An 11,923-nucleotide genomic window follows, 5' to 3' on the forward strand; every position below is an offset into this window, starting at 1 on the left:
AGAAGCATTTTATGAAATCCCACAGTCTTTCTTCAGAATCCTAATGTTGGTATTTCCTTCATTGGAGTTCAGAAGTTGATGTGTAATCCTTCTGGCTGTACTAGCTTACTCCCTCCCCCTTCTTTCTCCTGGAGAAGGAAATTATAGCTATGCATGTTCTCCAACCCCTAGTTCATGTGCTGTGGTGTAGAAAGAGGCAGGGCCCTCTCAATTTTTTTTTTTTTTTTCGTGGTGGAAATTTGTCCTTCTTCATAGCATGAAAAAAATTGGATTGTGCTTAAAATGATAAAGTTTTCTTTTAAAGCCATTAACATGTATTTTTGCTATATTATTCAGTAATTGCCAAAGAGAACTAAAGAATCAAAAGATTAAAAAAACAAACTAAATTAAAGTTTATTTAACGATTGTTTCTGTTTATAAAAGCATGTTCAACAGACATTGAAAAAATACATGAGAATAAGTTTTTTTTTTTAATTTCCTGAAGATAAATTGAAATGTATAGTTTGGTATATATTTCTTTAAATATGTTTTTCTGGAATATTATTTAAATTTCTCTTCCAGAAATAGTGATAGTTTTAAATGAAGGCTCTTGAAATCTGGGTTGGATGAGGGCTGTGGATTTATCTAGGCTTGTTTACAATTGGAATAGACAGATATTTTGCACTATTCTCATTTTCTTACCAGTTATTGTGATGAAATTCGTTTTTTTGGGGGGGTCAGGTTACTGGGATTGAACCCAAATCACATCCCCAGCCCTTTTTATTTTGAGACAGGTTCTTGCTAAATTGCTTAGGGCCTTGCTAAATCACTGAGGCTGGCCTCAAATTTGTGATCCTCCTGTCTCAGCCTCCTAAGTTGCTGGGGTTACAGAGGTCTATGCCACCATTCCACCAATTAAAATTCACCTTGATTTCAAACTTTTCCTGCATGTTTTGAATTTTTCAAGTTCAGCTTCATTCCTTGGCATTTCACAACTCAGTAGCTTCTGCTATTGCTTGACCCCATTCTGTTTTTAGGAACAAAGGCCTTTCATCTACCCCACTGTTGCTATGTGTTTCCGGTTTCTTTATAGTCCTCACATCTCACTACCTTCTACTTTGTCCTCCTCTCCACTCCCAACACTTTGAACAATAGGGCTGGAAATATGGTGTTCTAAAAATTCAGGATGATGCTTGTTTCTTACATGAGAATAATATTCATATGGAGGAACTTTTGCACACTTCAAAGAACAATATGGCTATGGAGATGAATACAGCCATATATCCATATACATTGTTCACAGACTATGAACACACACACACACACACACACACACACATACACACACACACATTTGAATTAGGAGTCCAATTTGGAGATAGAAAGTATAAGGATTTGTTTGTTTGTTTGAGGATAACTAGCTCTTGTGCAAGTGGGGTTTACTACTTTGGCCTCATTTGAAAAATTTCTTCATACCCTAAGTTGTCTATAATAGTTTGGATGTGAGGTGTCCTCTGAAAGCTTATGTGTGGAATGTAGGAATGTTCAGAGGTGAAATTATTAGATTATGAAGCTTATAAACTAATTCAGTGCATTAATCCGTTTGTAAAGACTACTTTACTGGGTGGTAACTGTAGGCAAGTGGAGTGTGGCTAGAGAAAGAAGGTCACTGGGGCATGCCTTTGAGATTTTTATTTTTTTTTCTTTTTTTTATTTGTTTAAATTAGTTACACATGACAGTACAATGATCTTGACATATCATACATTTGAATCAGATGGGATATAATTTCTCATTTTTCTGAGTGTACAGGTTGCAGAATTACACTGGTCATGCAGTCACGTATATACCACAGCAACAGGGAAAAAAAAAAGAAGTGAGGTTTTTATTTTGTCCCTGTGCACTCGCGCTCGCTTGCTGCCCCCAGCCCCCCTGGTTTCCTTCAGCTGGGAAACTTTCCTGTGCTACACCCTTCTGCCCATGTGTTCTGCCCAGAACAATGGAACTAGCTGATCATTGCTCTGCAATCATGAGCCCCAAATAAACTTTTCATCCTCTAAGTTGTTATTTTAAGGTATTTTGATCCCAGCTATAACTAACACACTGTCCATAAAATTTATATTTTAAGTTTTTTCTTTACTTTTATTCCTCTAAGCTGTTGTTTTTTAACAACAAATCATTATTGTTTAACCTTGTACAATGGCTTATGAAGGTAAGTGGTGCCTGGAGATATTGCAAATTTTTCTCTTTCCATATTGGTTGAAGGGTAAGATATTCAAGACTGTAGTCTTTCTGATGTCCTATGGATTGTCACCCTGGATAGATGACTTCAATTTCCTACTCTCTTTACTTTTGCATTTAGAAGTAAATGAAATGTCTTCTTTTTATTTCCCGACTTGCTATTGTCCTAATTCTGCATTTCTTGAAATAGACTGTCCAGAATGATTGGAATGAGAGTGATGATAAAGGTTTCTTTTGAGCAAAGTCATCAAGTAGATTGGAATAGGCACAGGTCAGCTTTACAAAAAATAATTGTGAAATTTTCATTTATCCTTACTCTCCTTTCTTCTATCCCACCTCTTACAAATTTCATGGAACTAAAGGGCTGTCACAAAAAAGGAATTTTCTTTATGAACTAGAGCATAAATGAGAGGAAACTCTAGGAAAGCAAAACCTGGCTCACTTTAGAAACAAATTGCCAAAAGTCGGTGTGATCCATGATGACACTGGGGGAGTGGTGGTGGTGAGCTTTTTATTACTGAAAGTGTTCTAGCCTGATTTGTATACTCACTTCTCTTCTGTGAAGGATAACGCATAAATAATCCAAATGGCAGATTGGATGTGGACCAGATAAAATAATCTAGGAGTCAAAGGAAATCCCAGAGGAGTGCTAAATTCATATCACAAGGAAACACAGATGGGAACAGAGGGTAAGGGAATAGCTTCTAGAGGTAGGAGTTGGAGAATGGTAACAGAATCTGTGGATTTTATGGTCTATAAAGTAATGAACTTTCTACTTGTTGCATACTGTAGTAGATACAATATTCTAGTTCCTATCCTAAATAAATTTGTAATCTTTTGGGAAAGAAAAGTGCATACAATAAAATAAGGAATGAAGAATTCAAGGCAGTGTGCATTTGCACACCAAGTATCAGTTGGGTGGGGACATCTTTTCTTTCCTTCTTGCTACCTGGGATTTAGCCTCTGATCTAAATATAGGCTGAGCCATTCCACTCTACTGTTTAAAAGCCTTCAGCTGTACCTTGTTGCCTCTAGGATACAGCTGCTGCTGCTGGCCCGCCTCTCTTGTTATTCACCTGCATCCTAATGCTCCCTCAGAGACAAGTTTAATTAATACTGGATACTTAACCCTCCCACAGCTCTTTTCTTCTTCACTTTCTGATTTTTTTTAGCCTCAGTGTCTACTCATGGTTTTCTCTTTACCTGGAATGCTCTCATCTCCATTATTTCCATTTTCCAGAGTAATGGGGAGTTAGTCTAGCCTCACTTCCTCCTGGAAGATTTCTTTCAGGTTGAATTCCCTAACTTTCTTTCAGTGTATTGCCATTATCTGATGATGTTACATAAGATTATAAACTTCTTAAGGTCATGGCCTCAATTTATTTGACCTGGTATCCTTGGAAACTAGTGTAATATCTTCTATAGACCAGATACTTAGTACTTGATTACTCAAGAAATAAAGGGCTCCATTAGTGAAGGAGGCTTCTTGGGGAGATGAAATTTAAGCTGGTCTTTGAGAATTTAAAAGTGAGCAGGGGAGTGGAAAATGGGATTCCTTGCCTTAAAATAACATGCAGTGAGAAGTCTCCCAATGACTTTGGCCCTGAGTCATTCATTTTCCCACCTCAAATTGAATTGAGTCATTCAATTTCCCATAGAATTGCTATTCTATGCTGTTTGCATTAAAGAACTTACATTTTATGTGATGATAAATATGTTTATGAATCTCATAATATAGAAATCAACACTTAAATTTTATATATGTGAACATAAATGATTAACCCTATTTTTTCCTCTATTGTTCTCCTCTGCTCTGAATTATACAACATATTCTCATTGCCTTTAGTAAAAATCACACATCATCTTGGATAGTATCCAAAAATCCACCCTAATGGTACACAAATTCATTTTTTATATCTTTAAAAAATGCTATGCTCAATTATGCCTCCTGATTTTCATATATGCTCTCCTGTTAGGGGTACCTTACCCAATTCCCTACCTTTTGCCTGGTCCTCTCTTACCTGGCCTTCAAAACAGCCTATAAGTTGCATTCTTCAGGAAGACTTCCCTGACCTTGATTCCTATACCCTTTGCCCCACAGCCTTGATCACGTTTTTTTTTTCTCTCTGCACCCATACTTCCCTCTCATAATTATTCATCACATTTTAACTATTAACTCTTGCACAGTATTGAAAGAATGAAGCTAGTAGTTCAAGAAAGTTATTTTGGTAAGAGAGAGTCATAAACAGAGACTAGAAGACAACACAGTAGATCATCAGCCTCACGTAAGAGTAGGAAGAGAGGGAGAAATATATATAAATTTCCCAGGGAATAGTTGATGAAATTTCACTGATAGCAGAAGGAGAAGAAAAAAGGGTGTTGAACTAACGATGACTCTGAGGCAGTGACCACGGGATTCACATAGAACTTTAAAGCCACTCATAAAAATGCTGGCTATCGCTGTGGAGGATAAAAGGGTCTGTTATTTTGGAATATGTCTACCAGACATTTGGAGGAAATTACACTGGTGCAGATGAAACCATGACTGATTATACAGATTTGGCTGCTAGAATTCACTGTATAGTAGCAGGTGGAATTAGTAGGTCAAAGGGTTTTGAGAGACTAAAATTGTGTTTAATTCTCTTGAACTTTGAACATGCACAATTAAGGAAGGCAGAGAAGAAAGAGAGCTGGAGAATGAGAAACAAATGAAGAGGGGATAGACAAAGACTTTTTAAAAGTAATTCTCATTTGAAGACTCATTTTCATCCTTTTTGTTTTAGTCCTATGAATCTTATGTTTGCTATAGAAGAAATAGAGATGCACAACAATTTCTCCTAGAGATGCACTAAAATTTCTCCAATTACTGACAAATAGAAACCTGGATGATTCACATGGAAATTTCCTCCTTAGAAAACCAAACTATTGCTGAATTTGTCCTCCTTGGCTTCTATGACATCCCTGAGCTGCATTTCCTTTTCTTTATTGTGTTCACTGTTGTCTACGCCTTCATTGTCATAGGGAATATGCTGATCATTGTGGTGGTGATTAGCTCCCAGAGGCTGCACACGCCCATGTACTTCTTTCTGGCTAATCTGTCCTTCCTGGAGATCCTCTATACATCCACAGTGGTGCCGAAAATGCTGGAGGGCTTCCTGCAGGTGGCAGCCATCTCTGTGACTGGTTGCTTGACCCAGTTCTTCATCTTTGGTTCTCTAGCCACAGCAGAATGCTTCCTACTGGCTGTTATGGCATATGATCGCTTCTTGGCAATTTGCTACCCACTCCGCTATCTACTCCTGATGGAGCCTAGATGGTGCATGGGGCTGGTGGTCACAGCCTGGCTGTCTGGCTTCATGGTAGATGGATTGGTTGTGGTCCTGATGGCCCAGCTGAGGTTCTGTGGCTCCAAGAGCATCGATCACTTTTACTGTGACTTCATGCCTTTGGTGGTCCTGGCTTGCTCATATCCCAGAGTAGCCCAGGTGACAACATTTGTTCTCTCTGTAGTCTTCCTCACTGTTCCATTTGGACTGATTCTGACATCCTATGCTCACATTTTGGTGACTGTGCTGAGAGTTCCTGCTGGGGCCAGCAGGAGAAAGGCTTTTTCCACATGCTCCTCCCACCTTGCTATAGTGTCCACCTTCTATGGAACTCTCATGGTCTTGTATATCGTGCCCTCGGCTGTCCACTCCCAGCTCCTCTCCAAGGTCTTTGCCTTGCTGTATACTGTGGTCACTCCCATCTTCAATCCTGTCATCTACATCCTCAGGAACAAGGAGGTTCATCAGGCACTACAAAGGCTTCTTCAAGTTAAAAAAATGGAAACAGTTGGTTGAAGAAAGAGGGTAGTGAAGATTTTATTTTGGACTTTGGACGTCTCCACTGAGGAGTCTCCAGAATTGGCTGGAAAGGAATAACTGTTCTATTCCAACCTTCCCCTTTGGCTCTCCTGTAGTTAAACCAAAATACACCAAAAAAGAAGATGCAGAGCAGTACTTTTCAAATGTTAGTTTAAAAACTTATTTAAACTTTTTTTAGTTCTTTATTAAATATGCCATAAATATTACCCTGATTTTATCATTACCCATAGTACATGCTATATATGTATTGAATATGAATATATGAAGTGAATTATCACATTGTTCCCCATAAATATGTATAAGTAAAGTAATAATAAGAAAAATGAAAATAGAGAAGCAAAACAGTAATATCAAAACAAATTTAGAAATATTAACTATATTATTGCTAGATGATATTTCAAAATTTCTTTCTACTTATTTATGTATCATAGAGCTTGAAATCTGGTTTTCCATTGAGCAATATGTCATGAACAACTTCCTATATTAAAAAATATCTACTTCTTCATTCTTTGGGGCTTCATTGTATGGCTAACCATAATTTTCTTAAATAATCTTCTATTGGTAGGAATGTTTTAGTTGTAATTAGTTCTTTTATTATGTGTACATTGTGAACATTCAGGTTTTTCTATAATAAATGTTTTTGGACATAAATTGCTAGGTCTAAGGATATGTATATTCAAAAATATTTAAAGATGAATTCATTTTACTTATTTATTTTTAATTTTTTATTGTAGAAGATTTAAAATGTATACAAAAATAGAGAGAATGGCACAGTGAGTCCCAATTTGCCATCTGGCTTCAACATAAACATTTGGCTAACTTTGTTTGAATTCCCTACAGCTCCTTTTTGCTTGTTTGTTTTGCTAGAAAACAGCACCACACAAATGAAAGTAGATGTAAAGTAATGCATTCTGTCTTATCAATGGGAAGGAAAGAAACAAATTCCAGATGCTGGGTAAATATGTTGTGCACATATATATTCCACATGTATTTAATATATTCCTTTCCTGATACAGACATTAAAAAACCATGCCCACCAGGACATTAGAGTACTTAACAAAATTATCAATATTTCCTTAATATCATCTAATACACAAGACATGTTCAAATTTCTCCATTGATCTTTAAATAATTTCTTAAAATTAGCCAGAGGATATATCAGCTTGGATTATCCATTCAATCATTATTGGCTTGAAAATAATTTCTGAACACCTGCTCTGGCAAGTCATTAGATTAGAATTGAAAAAAAGGTATTAACTTCTAGATGAGCCAGGAAGAAATTATAGACTCAGATGTGAACATGGATAAGAGAATGTAGTCTGAGAACTTCAGAAATATTCTTCTTAAGGCAAAGTTATATCTACCCATGTATCAAGTTATTCACCCAAATAGAATTAATCATTAAGTATTTCAACTGATCACATAATTCATAATGTGCAATAATATGAAATACAGTGGATGATACAAATTAATAGAACACATAGTCTTCTTTTGATATAATGTATATGGTGTATAAAGGAACACAGGCCAAAAACATCATAATGACTAAAAAAATAGTGTGTACTGTTTTTATAATGCAAAGATATCACCCACATCACCCATCGTCAGTCTGTATTTGAAGGATCAGTTCATTCATAGAGCAATAAACTATTTTATTTTTTTCACTTAAAACTTAATAAACACATAAACATATGTAAGAAATATTCATTTGTTCTATTTTCAAAAAAATAAGTGTTTTCCAAAAAGCCCTCTTGGTTTTAGCTGTCTTCCAATTCTCAGCCATAGTATCAGAAACTAATCAGAAAGTCTCAAACATCACACAAACACATGGATATATAAAACGTTCTGAAAAGAGAGAAACTAAAGGGGGAATAAGTTTGGCGTTGGCCCAGTTTCCTTTCTCTTATTATTGATGATGGTACTGATAACATCGATTATCTTTGTTGATGACAGCAAAAATGACTTTGACTATAGAAAAGTGATGGGGAGGAACTTCAGTATTAAACCCCAGAGAGAAATGCTCATGGTTATCAAATGTTGTAGTGATGTGAATGTATAATCAAAAGTTATTTAAAGAACAGCCAATTCAATCCAGTGTTCTTTTCAGTGGATCATATCATGCTCTAGCACAGTCATGCTTTTGACCAACTCTCTTTGTTACTGCGGTAGTGAAATAGGGAGTAATTTTTCTATAGTACATGGTTATTGGGATGATCCATAATCCTGAGAATTCTCCATGTCCAGGATCCTGTTCAATGAATTCTTTACATCCTTATTTCTCAGACTATAAATGACAGGGTTTAGAGTGGGAGTTACCAGGGTATACATGACAGCAGCAACCAGCTCCCCAGAGGAGTGAGAAGTTGATGGGGGCTTCAGGTAGGTGGCAAATACTGTGCTGTAGAAGAGGATGACCATGGAGAGGTGGGAGCTGCATGTGGCTAGAGCTTTCCTTTTCCCCTGTGCTGATGGAACTCTGGCCACAGCATGGAAAATACTGGTATAGGAACTTATAACACAGAAGAGAGCACTGATTCCCAAAACCCCCGCCAAAGCCATTGTCAGGTCCTCATTGAGTAGGGCATCAGAGCAAGAAAGCCATAAGAGAGGGCCAAAATCACAAAAAAGTGAGGAATCTCTTCATTAACATGTAAAGATAGCTGGGATAGCAACAAGATATGGACTAGAGAGACCAAGTGGGCTACTCCCCATGACATACCCACAAGCACCCCACATCTGGAAGGTCTCATTACAAGTGGGTAATGCAGTGTATAGCAAACAGCAGCATAGCGGTCAATGGCCATGATCGCTAAGAGTAGGTTGTCCATGTCAGCAAAAACAGCAAAGAAGTATAATTGGGTCAGACACCCAGAGAAAGAGATAGATCCATTGTGGGTCCACAAATCCTTTAGCATTTTAGGGGCTGTGGTAGTAGTGAAGCATAGATCCACCAGGGAGATCTGGCTGAGGAAGAAGTACATGGGAGTTTGGAGATGAATGTCAGTGCCAATGGCCAGCAGAAGGAGTGAGTTCCCAAAGAGGCCCAACAAATAGAGAAACATAAAGAGCCAAAGAGGAACTGCTGGTTTTCTGGATCACTGGACATCCCTGAGAGGACAAAGTCAGGAGTCTTGCTGCAGTTCATTCTGGTCCTTATTGTGCTTCAAGAAGGATTTGGTGTGAAGAGAATGTCTGTACTCCCTGAAGACACAGGTGTGCAGTAACCTGGATTCTGTCTTCTGTCAATGTGTCTCTCTTACACCAACTGAGGCTTGTAAACTAAGATATCAATGGGAGGGACAAGAGTTGGAATTTAGAAAGGAGAGTCAGCTGAGGAGGCACAAAGACAATGGAGTGAGGGGAACAGAGTTTCCCTAGCATTCTATAAGTGTGCAAGTTCTGTTTGGATTAAACTTTGTATTATGTGATATTATAACCAATTGTTTGTGATTCTGTTTTTGAAGATGATTTTTTTTTTGAAGGCAAAAGCTGCATCTCAGTATTTATCTCAGTGCTAATAGTTGCAGCTCAATAAATGTTCCTATCTACATGGTATCTATTCTGGTTCATGCTTTGGTTGATTGACTAGAATATCACCAGCCTTCCATCTGGTGTACCATGCTCATTCTTGCCCCATCTAATGTGTTGTTCACAATGCAGACAGAATTATATTTTCAAAAAAGAAAATAGAACTATGTTATTTTGTTTAGGTAGGCAACCACAGAACCATTGTTTTTATGAAAAATGCACAATCTTTATCATGTCTTACAAATCTCAATGGCTTTGATTTAAATTTTTTTTTGTAATACTGAGGATCAAATCCAAGGCCTTCTACACTAAACAAGGGCTCTCTTTTTGCACTTTATTCCCAGTCCTCCTCAGTGTATCTGGTTTTGAGGTACCTCCCCAGCCTCATATTGCACCGCAGTCTACTTATTTTCTGTTCTGTAGCCCCAGTGGATGTGCTGCACTCCCTCAAGCATACCCTCTTGCTTCCTTCCACTCTTAGCTTCTACTCATTATATTCGTTTGTCTTCTGTTGGTAATAACACAATACCATAGACTGAGTAAGTTATTAAAAAAAAAGGTTTATTTTGGCTGACAGTTCTGGGCTAAGTTTGAGGGGTTGTGTCTGGTGATGGATTTTCTGGCAGTGCCCCAAGTTTGTGCAGAGCATCTTATAGAAAGACGTGTGTGTGTGTGTGTGTGTTTTCTGTTCTCTTTATTCATATAATACCGACAGTATTAAACCATGGGGGCTCTACCATAATGACCTTTTCTAATCCTAAGGACCTACCAAAGTCCCACCTCTATACACCATAATCACTCTCTTACTACCTCGCATGAGAATTCATATCTTAAATGAATTGTTCTTTGGAGTTTGGGTGGTGGCAAACCATATTCAAACCATAGTATTCCACCCCTGTTCCCCTTGACTCGTTCTCACATACAAAATACAATGATTCCATCCAAACAGTCCAAAGTCTTTAACTCCTTCTAGAATTAATTCAAAACTTCAAAGTCTAGGGTCTCGTTTGATACTATGGCTAACTTCTTCCAACTACGAGCTTATAAAATCAAAACAAATTATTTACTTCCAATATTCAGTAGTGGGCACAGGGTAAACATTCCATCCCAAAAGGGAAGAATAGGCAAGTATAAGGAGTAACCAACCCAAAATGAGTTCAAAACCCAGGAAGATAGACATTCACTCTTAAAGTGCCATTTCTGGCATCTAGCACACAGTGGGACTAGGGCTGGGCCTCACAAGGCCTCAAGAAGCCCCACCTCCATGGCTTTGTTGGGCTTATCCCATACTTTAGCTTTTTTGGTTTGGAACCTCATGATTGCAGTTCTTTCAGGCTACAGTTCTGAGGTCTTGGGGGTTCTGTTCCCACAGCTTCATTAGTCATTGTCCCAGGGGGCTCTGTGCAGCTCTGCCCCTGTATCAGGCCTCTGTCTGGCCTCCTAGACTTTCCTTTGAACTCTCAGTGGAAGTGGCTATGACCTCATCATTGTCGTGGTAAACCTGCTTGAACCATGGCTGGAGCAGCTGTGGTGTGCTTCACCAGAGAGCAGGGAGCCAAATTCCAAGTTGGCCCTGGGTAGTAAGACCATGAAGAGCTCTGCTACCTGTGATGGCCTGTGATGGGAGATGCCTGGTAGGCCTTTTCCCCTTGTCCTGAAGATTTTGGCACTTGGCCCTCTTTTATCCATGCTGATTTCTTTAGAAAGTGGCACATGGGTTGCATGCTTTTTATTCTTTCTTTCCATGGTCAGACTTTGAATTTTTCTTAGCTTTTGGCTTTCTTTTCCATTTAATTATGTGCCTGAGTCTGCCTTCAGGTTATACCATTGCTCCTGAATCCTATTGTATACAATTAAAACTTACCAAGAAAAACCATGACTGGATTTTGTAATGTTGTTTAGATATTGTCTTCACCAGCTATCACAGTTCATCACTTTTAATCCTTTCATAAGCCTCTGTGGTATGGACATAGTCCAGCCAAGTTCTTTGCAGTGGTGTGGCAAGTGTGGCCTTTACTTTAATTTCCAATAGAAAACCACTCATTTGTATCAGTTAATACAAATGATACTCATTTGTATCAGATAACCACCTATCCCACCTGTAAGATGTTCAAGATTTTCCCTAGTCTTTGTGTCTTCTTCTAAATCCTCATCAGAATTTAGCCATTTTATAGCCTGCTCTTCCAAATTCTTCCCATCTGTGCCCCATTTCCAAAGCCACTTCCACATTTTAAAGTATTCTTTGCTAGCAACAGCCTTTTTTATCAGTACCAATTTTCTATATTAGTCTGATTTATGTTTCTAATAACAC

The 11,923-nt window shown here is 38.0% G+C and overlaps 1 protein-coding gene and 1 pseudogene across 1 annotated transcript; one reads left to right on the forward strand and one right to left on the reverse strand.

The window, feature by feature from the left end:
• Positions 1–5,112: 5,112 nt before the first annotated feature.
• On the forward strand, positions 5,113–6,060 carry LOC107160805 (olfactory receptor 11A1-like). The gene has a single exon (XM_015507423.1). The coding sequence runs from the start codon at positions 5,113–5,115 to the stop codon at positions 6,058–6,060; it is 948 nt and encodes a 315-aa protein (XP_015362909.1).
• A 2,226-nt stretch (positions 6,061–8,286) lies between these two features.
• LOC107160806 lies at positions 8,287–9,229 on the reverse strand (annotated as a pseudogene).
• Positions 9,230–11,923: the final 2,694 nt, after the last annotated feature.

This window comes from Marmota marmota, unplaced genomic scaffold, assembly GCF_001458135.2.
Source record: "Marmota marmota marmota unplaced genomic scaffold, marMar, whole genome shotgun sequence".
Taxonomy (NCBI): domain Eukaryota; kingdom Metazoa; phylum Chordata; class Mammalia; order Rodentia; family Sciuridae; genus Marmota; species Marmota marmota.

Bases quoted from the DNA above. Each gene is read 5' to 3' on its own strand.
- LOC107160805 (XM_015507423.1), top strand. From the start codon at position 5,113: ATGGAAATTTCCTCCTTAGAAAACCAAACTATTGCTGAATTTGTCCTC.